The sequence below is a fragment of the Brassica napus genome, chromosome A7 (genome assembly GCF_020379485.1).
Source record: "Brassica napus cultivar Da-Ae chromosome A7, Da-Ae, whole genome shotgun sequence".
Lineage (NCBI taxonomy): Eukaryota > Viridiplantae > Streptophyta > Magnoliopsida > Brassicales > Brassicaceae > Brassica > Brassica napus.
The window spans coordinates 17,512,532-17,528,632 of record NC_063440.1 but is presented as its reverse complement, the minus strand read 5'-3'; the positions used below and the strand labels follow the sequence as shown (position 1 = coordinate 17,528,632).

The window sequence follows — 16,101 nt, the reverse complement described above, 5'->3', positions numbered from 1 at the left end:
ATAAAAACATGACCGAAAATCCGTTGCGACTCCGTTGTAATTGTTAGGATGTTATTATGTTAATTACCTTAAGTATATAAAGAAATAAGGTATCAATGATGATTTCAAGAAATATTAGTAACTAGGTAAGTAATATACCCTTTGCGCGCGATAAGATATTTATATCAATGTTGAAATTATATAATATGATCGTTATATTATGTGCACTAATATTTAAATTGTGCTATTGATCCTAATGATTTTTTTCTGAACACCAGTTAAAATTTTAAATAAATCAGTATTTAAACAAAATAAAAAGAGTAAAACAGTTACTAGTTTCAGAATGATTGCAGATAAAGAGGAAAAGACTGTCAATTTGATATATGGTGTTTGCAATTTTGAGAAAAAACTTTAGAATTTTTTTTTTTTTTTTATAAATCAAAAGGTAAAATATGTTAAATATGCTATTCTATAAGGAATCTACATTGAGTTTTAATTGTTAGGATGTTAATTACCTTCAAGTATATAGAGAAATAAGGTATCATTGATGATCTCAAGAAATATTACTAATGAAAGTCATCTTACCATAATTGATGATGGCTAGTTTGTCTAATGACGTAAGGATACAATTCAATGGTCCTCGATCGACGTGTGATTAACGGCTTGTACCATGATTCCAAAATGCAAGTCATCATCGCATTTCTGTAGATAGTGGGGGTATGTGTAGGCAGGGTTCCATTATTCGGAGAATTTTAGATATTCCATGTCTAAACTTTTACGGTTAGCATAATTTATTACCGCGTTTGGTCTAGAAGATTACTGATTCATAATTTTTCTGATTATAAAATAAAAATACATTATCTGGATGAACTATTTGACACCCTATTTCCAAAAACATAAGTTGCAGTATCCTTTTTTTTTTTTTTTTTGTCAACAATTTTATTTCATATCCAACTCAAAGCAGAGTACTTGAAATACAAAGTCTGGGTACAACACCCTTTGCAAAAGCAACAGCTAAACATAATGCTGTGCGTAGATTATAAACACATGATAACGGAGTGAAGAGAGGAACAAGGTTTTTGAAGCTCAAGAAACCTGTAATCTCATTCAAGTCCATCCCTAAGCGCAGGGAACAGAAGGGGACGATTGAGTCCGGAAGAATCTGAAGTCTTGAGAGTCCAGTTGATATTGCTGGTTGAGAGGCTTTGTGAATCATCACCGCTTTGACGACGTGTCCAGAGCCCACTCTACTCAATAAGCGATGGAGGACACGGCCTTGCATCCACATTCCCTTTGCCGGGCAAATCTGAAAGTAACCAATTGGGAAAGACCCAGCTACAAGCTCAAAGGCGACCAAACACCTCTTTGAAGAGACTGAGAGCTGTGAGGAGAACCACCATAGCCTAAACACGCCTGAGATAAGTGAAACCATGTCCACAGAGACAGCAGTCCAAATAAAATCCTCACACTGAGGTAACAAAGTAGTATCACAACGAGTAACTTCCTCATACTGAGGTAAAGAGAGCTTCAACCTGAAACTCAAAGGGAGTGTAACATCCTCAAAAAGAGGTACAGAGCTAATCCAGGATAGCATTACCTCTTCATTCCGAATTAAAATGGGGTTCGTATTGAGATAACTAAGATCTACTAGGAGGCAAGGATCGAACAATCGTGACTCACTCCAGCAAATTAAAAACACCATACCTTGCGAGAGCTTGAAGCAAGAGAAGATAGGCCTTGACTGAGAACTGCATAAAGCAGTAGAGAGCTCCACTTCAAAATGCTGCATTGCGGTATTAAGAGCTGCCAACAGAGAGAAAATCACCACCAATATTTCAACCTTCCAAGCCCAGTCCTCAAGACTTTGAAGAGATGAGTAATGAAGGGAAGTCAGCTTGCACTCAGCTATTGATACCAATAATCTTGCAACAGATAAGGAAACCACACACGACTCTTGATGATAAATCGTTGATGCCCTTAAGGCTGACTTTAACAAAACATGTTCCACACAAGAGGTAATAATTATCGGCTTTGAAACGGGATAATGTCGAAAGGAGGAGTAACTCAGGCCAGAGTTGAGAGCTCCGGAGGGAGAAATTCCAGCCAACGAAAGATGCAGCAGAGCAGGCTGCGTGGATAGCACATCGACGTCTGGGCAGAGAGGCTTGAGCAAACAACCGGTTGAAAAGCAGAGATCCCATGGCATAAGAGATTCGATTTCCTTTTGATTGAGAGGAGCGGTGTAAGACGGCGAGAACTGGCGGAGAAAGGGACAAACCAGCAGGACCGGTGGAGGGTCTGGAGGATTTATCGGAAACACCACGACAAGATCCGGATCTGGTGGTTCAGGCGGCAGGGGAGGAGAACCAAACGGGACAGTTGCAGAGGAACCCATTGGAGGAGAAGAGGGAGAGCTTCGGGATGGTGAGCGAAACGTCATCAGCAGCGGAAGAGAGGCTCGTGATTAGGACAGGAGGAGCTGCACCGGAAAGAGACCTTCATTCTGGCGGAGATGCAAGCTGTGCGGCTGCCTTGGACTCCGTGCCTGAGAGAGAACCAAGTTGCAGTATCCATATAGAAACTTTAAGTCTTTGAGACTGAGTATTTTTGACTTTGAGGCGGTGGACGACGATTCGTTCCATTTAACAGTAAGATTTTAGTGTCTAGCTGGTTAGGCCCTATTGAGAGCTACATCCAGGGCCGGCTAGGTTGGATGGAGTGCGACACCCCGCTCAATCACATGTCCTAATAATTAAAGTCACCTATATCATTTTAACAAAACAAAAAGGACATCTACGTATTTCGAAAATCCATACAAAATAAGAGGATTAAGAAAAAAAAACAAAAAGCAAGATTGAAAAAGATCCATTAAATTCTTTTATATGTATATATTTCTTTTGGTTTCCATAACAAAAATCTACCAACAGAAAATTACACATAAAGGTCTATGTTTTTATTCAGCAAAAGCAATAAAAAAACGTAAAGGATCCAAGACTATTTTCTCTAAGGTCCATGCTGTTATTAGCGTGTCCTAGGTTAGACTATGCCCACTAAATTTAGTGGGTATCAAGATTGTTTTAAAAAAAAAATGGAGAAGGATGAAGATCTGTTCCCATATCTCTAACGTTTACATAAACGTATAAAAACATCTCCCTAAATTTACCATCACATATATGATTGAATTATTTAATTTATATATAAAAGGCATTAATTATAGGATCGCATCGATGGGTTGCTCTTACATGTGGAGAAAACTCATACTTACAAGACTTTTCAAAGCATGAATTTAGTGAGAAATGCATGAACGGTGATTTAATGTTATAACATTCCAAAGCTAGTGATGATATGACGCGATGACTTTTTGTTTCATTTCATTGACTTAAATCACCTATTCCCTCTATAAATTAGGCGCAAAATGCTACGGTTTGAAGCATCTAAGCATACAAAACTCGACATTATAAGATCATCTTCAATTGTTATTTCATGAAGATGTCTAGTGATCAATCGAGGTTCTTAGCCTCACTACCATTGTTATTGCTTCTTCTTAGCTTCTTAATGGCTTCCTTCTTCCACACGGCAGGTTTAGCTACCTTCTTTAACCTATCGATCGATAATATCATTGTAAATCTTATTTCGATTAATAATGATTATTAATTTAATATACATATATGTAGCTGCGCAAATCGGAGTGTGCTACGGGAGAATAGGAAACAACCTGCCACGTCCGGCTGATGCGGTGGCGCTTTACCGGAACCGTAACATCCGTCGCATGCGGCTTTACGATCCTAACCAAGAGGTTCTCTCCGCTCTGCGAGGCTCTAACATCGACCTTCTGCTCGATGTTCCCAACCCTGATCTCCAACGTATCGCCTCCAGCCAAGCGGAAGCTGACACGTGGGTCCGCAACAACGTCCGCAACTTCAACGGTGTAAGGTTCCGTTACATCTCGGTCGGGAACGAGGTGCAACCCTCGGACCCAACCTCGAGGTTCGTCCTCCCCGCCATGCAGAACATCGATAGAGCGGTTTCAGGCCTCGGGATCAAGGTCTCCACGGCTATAGACACCCGAGGCATTAGTGGGTTTCCGCCTTCGAGTGGGACATTCACACCTGAATTTAGGAACTTTATCGCTCCCGTGATAACTTTCTTGGTGAGCAAGCAATCTCCTCTACTCGTGAATGTCTACCCTTACTTCAGCTACATCAACAACATGAGAGACATCCGTTTGGACTATGCTCTGTTCACTTCACCGTCCACTGTAGTCAATGATGGGTCAAACGCATACCGAAACCTCTTCCACGCACTCGTAGACACTGTTTATGCGGCATTGGAGAAAACAGGAGGAGGATCGGTGGAGATCGTGGTCTCGGAGAGTGGTTGGCCGACAGCTGGAGGAACCGCGACAAATGTGGATAATGCAAGGACTTATGTGAACAATTTGATACAAACTGTGAAGAGTGGATCTCCTAGAAGACAAGGGAGACCTATCGAAACTTATATATTCGGTATGTTCGATGAGAATCAGAAGAGTCCTGAGTTTGAAAAGTTCTTTGGAATGTTTCTTCCCAATCAACAGCCCAAGTATGGTGTCAATTTCAACTAATTAATATCCTTGAAGACACTTTATTATAGTGATATATATGAGCTGAATGGAATTTGAGGGCTTGTATTAATAAAGATTCCAAAAAGTGGGAAACATGTAACAATAATAAGAAATAATGAGACAAGAAAATTAATAAACTTATAATTTGACAGAAATCAATAAAATAATAAGATAATTTTTTTAGAAAATTCTATGTAAATATATAAATTAATAGTTTATATGTATTGATAGTTCATATGTATACATATTTTATATAAGTAAGAACCTATTACTATATTGTTTGTTTTATATTAACAATGAAATTATATTTACTTTTTCTTAACACTTCATATATTTTTGATTATATTTAGTAATATTATATCTAAAATCACATTTAAGTTCTATACAATATATATTATATACACCAAATAATATAATAAAATTAATATAAATGTCAGATTTAAAAAAAATAACAATTAATGTCTATGCACAAAAATCAAATATTTTTCTTATCTTAAATAAATATATCTTAAAATAAGAAATTTAAATAAAAAACTTTTTTAAATTAATATCTCTATAAATTAATAAATTTTTAAAGTACCAACTTTAATAATTTATGGAGGTTATACTGTATATACTTTTTGGATTATACAATAGGATTTGCAGATGACCAGATATTCTTGCGAAAGTCAGAATCGTAAAATAATTCCTGATTTTTTTGTTTTGTCACAAAGGGTAAATAATAAGTTTTCACCTTTTTAAATTAGTTTTGCATTTGATTAAATATGAGGTATACAATTGTTTCCGGACATTGTGTGCCAGACTGTCCATCCTTATATTCTGCGTCTCGGGTACATGCATGAACTCGTTTCAATATTTTTGTTAACATACGTATCAGTGGTCCATTCGAACCAGATTCATTCGGATGTTTTGGTAAACATTCTAAGTAATGTGGGAAACAATGTGAATTGAATGTGTTAATATTCGTTGTATTTCAGCTTAAGATCCGAGTAAGTTTTGGCAATAATTGTAAATTTTATATAAATTTATATTTATATTCATTCAGCATATACATTTTTTCCTAACATCTATTTATATTTTTGTGGTTGTGTGCGATAAGAAGAAAATAGATAGATGTGAAGAAGGCAAAAGACTGTGTGAATTCATTCATGTTCAGATATGTTCGATCAAAAAGATTGAAGACACTATTAATCACTCATATTTTGCAGTATTTGATGATTTAATAAATAAATAAATATATATATATATATTATTCTGTTATATCAATTTTATAATCAAAATTCAAATAAACATTTGTTTATTCTACAATTTAGTCTAGTGTTCAAGAAATCATTAGGCGTTAAGCGAATAGTGATTCAACGCCTAACACCTATCCGATGAGTAAATTATTAGTTAGTCGGCCTACACGATTACGGTTTAACAATTATAACAATACACTATATATATATATATATATATATATATATATAATTGATAAACCGTAAACGTGTAGACTCACTAACTAATAATAGATTAAGTATCATGATTTATGAATACTAATGTTCATATTACTTGTTTTTATCAAATTGTATATTAAAATAAAGTAATAATTACTACAATTTATAAACACTAAGTTATTTATTATTTATTATTACCCTATTATAATTACCTAGGCGTTTTATAAAAAAACTCTATGGTTCTAGTCTAGAGAGTCTAACGCCTAAAACAATTTTTAGACCACTTATATTTTCTAGATAGTTGTATTCTCATTTCCATATAGTAATTGTATAATTCCGCACATCTGTTGTTTAACATATAGAAATTTATTATGTGTTTCATTCAATTCAAGTCATGCTTAATGGTTATATTGTTCTCCTGCTATAGCTCAAATGCCTCTTAAAATTTAGTCATCTTATTTTTCAATGTATGTTTCTCAGTAAAAAGATATCTTCTTAAAGTAATCCGTGATCATGGTTTTACTGCAGAATACACACATTCGCTCACAATAATCTTGTTCCCACATGATCACGATTTGAGGCAAAATGTCCATTTCATGATTCTCATCATCATCGACATATTTGGCATTGGAATTTTATCAAACTTATCTTCATCATCTTTATCGTAACTAGGTTGTAGAATAATGTGTACATGATAAGGTTTCAGACACACACATATAAGACAAATCTTTTTTTTTAAGTCTGACAGTTTTTGATGCATCATCATCGATCGGGTTTTAGGGGGATTTCACCGTTGATCGTGAATCGTGATTAGTTCTTCTTTATATGCCGTTTTGCATTTTCATCGTTTTAAGATTTTGGTTTAAATGTCCGAATTATTCAAATTTTGGTTTTTGGAGAGCCGAAACCAAATCCGATCCGAATAGAAGTATTCCGAATACCCGAATGTATCTGAAATAGATTTATCTGCTTATCTATATTAATTATTTTTAGATTTAATATATATAAAAACATATAGAATATATATGATACTTTTAAGCTGGTTTAAATACTTGAAAATATATACAAATAACCAATAGTAAATATATAAAATAGTAAAAGTATACTTAAAACACCAAAAATACTTAAAATAATTATTGATTATCTATCCAAATATTTGAACTAAAATAATTATATGTTGAGTTTAGGTATTATGACATATGTTAATCAAATTTATATTTAATATATTATTTTGTTTATATTTTTTTGAGAAATTTAAAATATATAAATATATAATGAATTTTAAAATTTTAAAAGTAATTTAAATGGGTTATCCGAACTCGAACCGAACCCGCAAAAATCCGAAGCGAACCCGAACTAAAATTTAGAAATATTAGAATGACGCTGAAATCTTTGACCCCGGAAACCCGAAACCCAAACATACCTAAACCGAACCCGAATAGGTACCAGATAGATAGTTTCTCATAATATAATGGACTTCCAAGTTTTCTTAAAAATGTAAGCTCATTACTTTGATTTCTCTTAATATATTGTTATTCATGTTTCCAAACAAACTTATTTTTTTAATTATAATCTATGTTTCCAAACAAACCTTTTTTTTTTAAACTGCAATCCATGTTTCCAAACAATATTTAAAAAAAAACTGTAATTTATGTTTCCAAACAAACTTTTTAAAAAAATTGCTATACATGTTTCCAAACAAATCTATTTTGTACTTGAGTTTTAATAAGATAGATATATATTTTAACAATCTATAATATTTTCTTCTAAAATAAGAAGATTTTGTCGAATATATTATTACTTCAAATATTGATTTTTTTCCTTTTACTCTAGATTTTCACCCCAAAAGTTCTTATTCTTTGTAAGTTTCCTAATTAATGTTCATCACTAAATTGAGTAGTCAAAGAAAAAAAAATTGCATTCTATAAATTCACAAATTATATTTTATTGTTTATATCCAGAAATACCCCCTTACCAAAACTTTTAAAAATCTTTCCAGGATAACATTTGAACGTGGCTGTCTTTGATAGGACAACCGTTAGAACATTCTTATTTCAATATTAACCTAGTACGTAACCAAACTCGGCGTACAAATAAGACACGCTTTCCCTTCTCTCTCGACACAACTTTTCTGTTACCTTTGATCGACGAGAAAGGTAGTGAACGAAGAAGAAGATGAGTCAACCTCCAATTGGTGTTCCTCCTCCTCAAGGTACCTTCCCATGTTTTGATTCTTAATCTTACTTCTTTTCGTTTCTGTTTAGATTTGAGTATCAAAGTAGTTTTCAAATATTGATTAAAAATACTGTTGAATCTTGTTGACTCATATTCGTTCTACTGATATGGATCTGTTTCATAAATATTCATGTGAATCTGAATAGGTTACCCTCCGGCTCCAGGATATCCTCAGCAAGGTTATCCTCCGCCGCAGGGATATCCTCAGCAAGGATATCCTCCTCCTCAGCAACAACAAGGAAAGTCGGGTCCTGGTATGATTGAAGGATGGTAAGTCACTGCTCCATTCAAACTAGTATACTATCTGCAATTGTATGTCCTACGTGGAATTCATACTTTGATTGAATGATACTACCATGATTTAAAAATTTTAAGAATAAAAAAGATGTGGCATGTCTCGTTCTGGTTAATAGTTTGTTTTGTGGGTTAATGTAATCTAATTAAATGGTAAATGCTTTTAATCTGATTGAGTGGTTGTCTTTTTTTTTTTAAATTTCATTTGATTTTACATTGCAAGTCTATAGAAAATTGAAACTGTGTGTTCTGTAGATGCATATTTCTACTTGCTTGTAGCAGTATACGATGATTTTTGAATATATGAGCTTTTGTGATGCTTTTGCAGTCTAGCTGCTATGTGCTGTTGCTGTGTCTTGGAGGCTTGCTTCTGAGTTGGAATCTTGAAGCTGCGAAGTTAGATTGGATCTGGATTGTTTGTTGGTTTATTTTAATTGATCACATCTTATTATTATATATTTCTCTTTCGTTATATATTATATGATATATAAATATGTTTGTTCATCTGGATCATGAATTAGTGTTGAAGACTTGATATCTTATGTTTTATTACTTTATCTTGTTCGCTATTGGGAATGTAAACTTCTGGATCCAACATGACGTTGCAAACTGCAAAGTATTGGCAAACCGTATTTGCTTTTTCCTAGCTTTCCTTTCAAATATTTCGCAATTATTTGACTTTTCATTCATGGATAGTCCTTTTAGTTTTAGACTTTGATTAAACGCCGGGAATTATCTTATTTTCGTTTTAATCATGCACCAGATAAACTTAATGTTAAGCAAAAAATTGTGTATTGGTTTTTATTTTATGTTTAAACACTCTAAAGAAATCGTCATCAAAATATTAATTCTGAAAGTATATTAAATTTATATGCATCAGTAAAACGTCACGTTAGCCCAATTTTTTATTTGTCTTTTTTCGACAACGAATAGCTATTCAATTATTCAAACTTGAGGTGGTCCGGATAAATAGACCGGAATAGAACAACCAATAAAACAAACCTCTCTATAGAAAGACCTCGCTGTCCTAGCTAAAGAGTAAAAAATCTGATTTTTTTTATTTGTCATAAAAGGAAAATAATAATTTTTCACATCTTTAAGTTAGTTTTGCATTTGATAAAATATGAGGTATACTTTTGCATTTCAAATCAGTAATTAGGTTATTTGGCAAATTTCCCATTAAAAACTAACCAAATTGTATTTAAATTATTTTAAATAAAATTTTATATTTATATTTTGTACCTACAAGGTATAAACTTACTTAGAAATTACAAAATATTTAATTACTTTATTTGTTGATATATGTTCATGAGGTTTAAAATTTTAGCAGATTAGTATATTTATAAAACTTCCTACTGATCATCTCTTTATTTAAAAAAAAAAACAATTTTGACAAAACCACATGTATACATTTTTAAGAAAATATTATTATATATAAGGAACCAAACTAATGCAACAGATGATATTAATTTGATTTGGTTTAATTAAAATAAAAATAATTATACTTCAGTTAAAAAAATATATGTAACTCAATATACCCACAAAATGAATAACTATACTAATCTAAATTTTTATTGAGAATGTTTCGATTTTTTTTTGTTGTCAAAAACAAGCAGACTCGACTAAGATTTTGCAAACCAAACTGATAACTCTGAACGCATGTGGACGACGAAAAATGATTGTTTTTGGACATTGCGTGCCAGACTGTTCGTCCTTGTATTCTGCGTCTGGGGTACATGCATGAACTCGTTTCAATATTTGTTTTAACATATGTATCAGTGGTCCATTCGTACCAGATTCATTTGAATGTTTTGGTAAACGTACTAAGGAATGTGGGAAACAATGCGAATCAAATGTGTTAATATTCATTGTATTTCTGCTTAAGATCCGAGTAAGTTTTGGCAATAATCGTAAATTTTATATAAATTTATATTTATATTCATTCAGCATATACAATTTTTTCCTAACATATATTTATATCTTTGTGGTTTTGTTGTTGTGGGTAATGAGCAGAAAAATAGATCGATGTGAAGAAGGCAATAAACAGTGTGAATTCATGTTCAGATATGTGCGATCAAAAAGATTGAAGGCAATATTAATCACTTATAGTTTTCAGTATTCAATGATTTAATAAATATATGTATTATTATGCTATATAAATTTTATAATCAATTCAAATAAACATTTGTTAAGTGTAAAATTTAGTCTAGTGTTCAAGAAATCATTAGGCCCTAAGAAAACGGTGATTCAACGCCTAACGCCTATCCGACGCGTAAGTTATTAGTTAGTCGGCCTATACGATTATGGTTTACCAATTATAACAATATACTATATATATATATAATTGGTAAACCGTAAACGTGTAAACTGACTAACTAATAATATAAGTTAAGTATCATGATGTAAGAATACTAATGTTCACATTGCTTGTTTTCATAAAATTTTATATTAAAATAAAGTAATTACTATAATTTATAAACGGGGTTTTTGCAAATATGACTCAAAACTTGAAGTCAAACACAAAACTAACCCATGTTTTTTTATAGAATTTTGACTTGCCTCTTTCATCCCCAAAGTTCAGATTATTCACGAAAATACCATCACTTTTTTTTTCTTTTGAAATTGCATATTTTACTCTATCACCCTCATTTTCCTCAAGTATTCACAATATTGTCATTTCTATCAATACACCAACCACCATGAACAACCAATTTGAAGCTCTTAATGCACCTAAAAATCGATTTACACTCTTTCTTTCTTAATTCTTATGAACTAAAAACAACATCTCTTTCACTTTCTCTCCATATTCATCCAAAAAAACCCAAGATTTTGATTCTAAAATTTTTATGGTTCATAGAGCCATTGAAACTTACGATTCTTGGTGGGTCACTTATGTTTGAGATTTTGGGTGCTTGGAAAAGACTTATGTGTGTTAAACAAGTTATCTCACTGGTTGAAAAGACTTTTATTGTAACTAGGGTGTTGAATAATGTGTACATGATAAGTTTTCATACACACATATAAGATATATTTTTTTATAAAAGTCTGGCAGCTTTTTAATGCATCATCATCAATCGGGTTTTAGAGGGATTTCACCGTTGATCGTGAATCGTGATTGAGTTCTTCTTTATACGCCGTTTTGCATTTTCATCATTTTCGTTGTGGGGTTTGAATATGCTTGAAATTTTTTACTTTATTTTAAATTTTCCTCGTTTGTGGATTTAATTATGTTTAATTTTACCTAAAACTATTTAGAACTTATCAAAATGATTACTAATTTGTAAGTTACATTAAACATATATACAATTTAGTATTGAAAATTTACAAATGAAGAAAGTTTAAATATGATAGATCTTATATAAAGCTATTTAGAACTTATCCAAAATATTTCTAATTCATATAGGTAACATATCTCCAATAGTTAGATAGTATTATCCAATCTTTGATAAAAAAAAACAAAAAATAGTATACCCAATCTGTCATTTATATAAGATTACTATCTTTTATTTTTTGGTCAAATATTGGATATACTATCTAACTATTGGAGACAATTTATATATAAATAATACACTTTTACCAATGAAACAATCACTTTCTATACATAAGAAAAATCCTCATAGACATGGAGAACACAAAAATGTTCGTATTGGTAGCGATGATGTTAATGATTGGAAACCATCTTACTGTATCGGTGTACGCGGATAATCCAATAACGCGTGCATTATGCTATTTTAAATGTAATGAACTATGTCTTATTGATCCACGTTATCTTCTAAACTCAGAAAAATGTGCCAAAAAATGTGTTAAGGAATGTCATATGCCACCTGGTTATGTAATACAAGACACAATCAACCAAATTGATTATTTCTGCCAAGTGGGTTGTGTTAATCATCGTTGTGCTCTCACTGAAAATCAAAGTAAGTTTAGCCTTACTTTTATTCTAGCTGATAATGAATTGGTTTATATATTCTTATGCGATATTAATATTATATTTTATTTATATATATATATATATCATTAATGTTTTTGTGGTTGTGTTTTATGGACAGATATGGAGAAAGCTGCGGGCTGTGTGAATTCATGTTCAGAAATTTGTAATAAAAAGAACTAATAGCGATAGAATATGTTATATTATAACAATTTAATGTTTAATGAAGATAGTATGAATCAAATCAATTTAATATACAATTCAAAGCCCGTTTTTTAAATCGCATGTTTTCTATATATTTAAATATGGCTCGTAACTCGCAGTAACTGTGCCAATAAACAAAAGTAACTTGCAAGTGTATCACGAAACACTTGATTCTAGAATAATATGGTTTGCTAGAACTGGATATATATGATGGCTCAAGCAAATATCATCTTAGATTTCGTGTTTTTCACTTCTCCGGATTTCTTGTAAATTGTTTTCAATGAAATCACGTTATATACAGGAGCGAAGCCAGAATAATTATTTAATGGGTGCATTATTAGTGATAAAAAATAAATCTGCATGTTATGGGTTTCGAAGACATTATGGGTGCAAATCCCTTTTTTTACCAATTGATCAACTGAAACTATAGTAACTTTAGGTGTAAACTTTCAAATATCAATAAATAAGGGGGTGCACGTGCCACCACACCTCGAAACATGGCTTCGCCTCTGGTTATATACAAATTTATATTTTTTTATCTAAGAAAATATATTATACATACATATATTTTCATTTTTCAATTCGTTTTTTTAATTAAAAAAATCATTTTTGTTATATGTATATATTTTCAGAAAAATTTAAAAAGGAAACTAAATAAATAATAAATAATAAGTATTGTAAATGTATTATTTTTAATTCATTAAGAATATCAATGTAACCAACATCGTGATAGTTAACGTGAGTAAAAAACTGATTTCTCAGATAATATTATATATATATATATATATATATATGTTTGTTCATCGGGGTCATGAATTAGTGTTGAATACTTGATATCTTATGTTTTCTTACTTTATCTTGTTCGCTAATGGTAATGTAAACTTCTTGGAGATCCAACATGATGTTGCACAGTATTGGCAAACCGTATTTGGTTTTTCCTAGCCTTCATTTCGAATATTTCGCAATTATTTGACTATTCATTCATGAGTAGTCCTTTTAGTTTTAGACTTTCATTAAACACCGGAAATTATCTCATTTTTCGTTTTCTTAAGAAAATCATGTACCAGATAAATTTAATGTTAAGCAAAATTTGTGTGTTGGTTTTTAATTTATGTTTAAACACTCTAAAGAAATCGTTATCAAAATATTAATTCTGAAAGTATATTAAATTTATATGGTTATAGTAAGCGCAAAGAAGATAGGTTCATAATCAACATTTACATCTGAGGGATGTAGGGGATCAAATACCCTATGGTACAATATGCATTTAGGATTAAGAGAAGTTTTGTTATAGGAAAAATAAAATTGGATTTTGAAACTAATATAAATATAAATTTATTAGATTAAAATTTATTCATTTACATAACCAATATACAAACTTTAAACTGATATTTGTTTCAATTGTATTTTACTTTCTTTCAATTTTTTTCTTTTTCGAAATTCATTCTTATTTGGTGGTGTTTTGTTTAGTATATATATACACGATAACAACCGGATCATCTGAAACCGAAAACAACTATGAAAAATTTATGAATTTTTTACAATTGCATGTATTAACGAAAATCAATAAACACGATATTTAGAAAATAATATTTTAATATCAAAAAATTGTTTGAAATAGTATCTCTTTGATTAAAAAATTGGTGAATATGAATTTCTTTGAAACTATTTCGGCCTTCCATTCATCATTTCATCTCCTATTGGCTATTTGGTCTTTTTATTGGCCCAGCAATGCAAATCGTATATTCTTAATTGGGCCGTTAACTCATACCGAAGCCCAATAAAATTTATAAGAAACCCTAATTCTAAACCCCTTTTTAAAACCCACACTTTCGCCTCTTCCTCCTCCATCACTCAAAACAAATTTAGGCGGAAATATTTAGACGAATTACATATAAGTTGTATGGTTTAAATTATTCACCAGACGACTTACAAGTTAGTCGTCTAGACCCTAAACATAATCCCTAAACTTAATTAACTAACTAAACACTTCATATAATCAAATTAAATTTCAAAAGTGTTAACTATACACAAAAATAAACACTTATAGGTAAAAAAAAAAATTCTCAAAAAAAACATTCACTCAAGCTTTCCAAAATATAACCCTAAGAATACATACAATACTACAATATATGTTGTCGAACCCTAAAACCAAAAAAATATCATGATTAACTACTTTCACTCATCTATGCTGAAAACAATTCAATTTTATTATATCTTAATTTACATTATTTAAAATTGTTTATAATTACAAGATTTTAATTTTTCATCTGTCAAAATATTTTTAAAAAATTTAAAAAATATTTTTAAGATCAACTACACCAGACAACTTACTTGGAAGTCGTCTAGACGAAGTCCAGCATCTCGGACGACTCAAAAGACTTACTGGAACTATATTCGTAAAAATGGATTCTGTTTTTTTTGTTTAGTCACAAGGGACTGGCTGTAATTTCACAAGGTTTTTAGGTTAGTTTTGCATTTGATTCAAGTTTAGGTATATGTTTGCATTTAAAATCATGTTTTGAATCATATTTGGCAAATTTCTCTTTACAAACACTAAATTATTTATTATTATCTTATTATAATTACCTATGCATTTTATAAGAACACCGCTATGGTTTTAGAGAGTCTTAACGCCTAAAACGGTTTTTAGAACACTGATATTTTCTAAATAGTTGTATTCTAATTTCCATAAAGTTGTATAATGCCGCACATCTATTGTTTAATATATATATGGGAATTTAATATGTGTTTCATTCAGTTCAAATCCATGAAGGTTTTATTGTTCTCCTGCTATAGCTCAAACGCTTCTTAAAATTTAGTCATCTTATTTTTCAATGTATGTTTCTCAGTAAAAATATATCTTCTTAAAGTAATCCTTGATCATGGTTTTACCGCAGAATACTCACATTCGCTCACAATAATCTTGTTCCTACACGATCACGATTTGAGGCAAAATGTCCATTTCATGATTCTCATCATCATTGACATATTTGGCATTGGAATTTTCATCAAACATATCTTCTGTCATATTTTACTGTAACTAGGGTGTTGAATAATGTGTACATGATAAGTTTTCATACGCACATATAAGATATATATCCTTATAAAAGTCTGGCAGCTTTTTGATGCATCATCATCAATCGGGTTTTAGAGGAATTTCACCATTTATCGTGAATCATGATTGAGTTCTTCTTTATACGCCGTTTTTTTTATTTTCATCATTTTCATTGTGGAGTTTGATTAGGCTTGAGTTTTTTCACTTTATTTTAAATTTTTCTCGTTTGTAAATTTAATTATGTTAAATTTTACCTAAAACTATTTAGAACTTATCAAAATGATTACTAATTTGTAAGTATACAATTTAGTATTGAAAATGTACAAATGAAGAAAGTTTAAATATGATAGATCTTATATAAAAC

General features: G+C 31.1%; 2 protein-coding genes and 2 long non-coding RNA genes across 4 annotated transcripts; 3 read left to right on the top strand and 1 right to left on the bottom strand.

The window, feature by feature from the left end:
• Positions 1–891: 891 nt before the first annotated feature.
• LOC125576613 lies at positions 892–2,578 on the bottom strand. Its single transcript, XM_048737058.1, has 2 exons — positions 1,684–2,578; positions 892–1,382 (listed from the first exon to the last, which is right to left on the bottom strand). Exons 1-2 carry the CDS (start codon positions 2,417–2,419, stop codon positions 1,315–1,317), a joined length of 804 nt encoding a protein of 267 aa, XP_048593015.1. The 5' UTR covers positions 2,420–2,578; the 3' UTR covers positions 892–1,314.
• A 724-nt stretch (positions 2,579–3,302) lies between these two features.
• Positions 3,303–4,770, top strand: LOC106353239 (probable glucan endo-1,3-beta-glucosidase BG3). Its single transcript, XM_013792950.3, has 2 exons — positions 3,303–3,559; positions 3,654–4,770. Exons 1-2 carry the CDS (start codon positions 3,463–3,465, stop codon positions 4,580–4,582), a joined length of 1,026 nt encoding a protein of 341 aa, XP_013648404.2. The 5' UTR covers positions 3,303–3,462; the 3' UTR covers positions 4,583–4,770.
• A 3,246-nt stretch (positions 4,771–8,016) lies between these two features.
• Positions 8,017–9,104, top strand: LOC106356851. Its single transcript, XR_001272176.3, has 3 exons — positions 8,017–8,230; positions 8,400–8,523; positions 8,876–9,104. It is a non-coding gene; the product is annotated as an uncharacterized LOC106356851 (long non-coding RNA).
• A 3,032-nt stretch (positions 9,105–12,136) lies between these two features.
• On the top strand, positions 12,137–12,735 carry LOC111200069. Its single transcript, XR_002653793.2, has 2 exons — positions 12,137–12,464; positions 12,597–12,735. It is a non-coding gene; the product is annotated as an uncharacterized LOC111200069 (long non-coding RNA).
• Positions 12,736–16,101: the final 3,366 nt, after the last annotated feature.

Excerpts from the sequence above, each read along its gene's own strand:
- LOC125576613 (XM_048737058.1), bottom strand. The coding sequence starts at position 2,419 with ATGACGTTTCGCTCACCATCCCGAAGCTCTCCCTCTTCTCCTCCAATG. Across the intron at positions 1,383-1,683 it reads TTGCTTCAAGCTCTCGCAAG|GCTATGGTGGTTCTCCTCAC; the intron begins GTATGGTGTTTT and ends AGGCGTGTTTAG.
- LOC106353239 (XM_013792950.3), top strand. The coding sequence starts at position 3,463 with ATGAAGATGTCTAGTGATCAATCGAGGTTCTTAGCCTCACTACCATTG. Across the intron at positions 3,560-3,653 it reads TTCCTTCTTCCACACGGCAG|CTGCGCAAATCGGAGTGTGC; the intron begins GTTTAGCTACCT and ends ACATATATGTAG.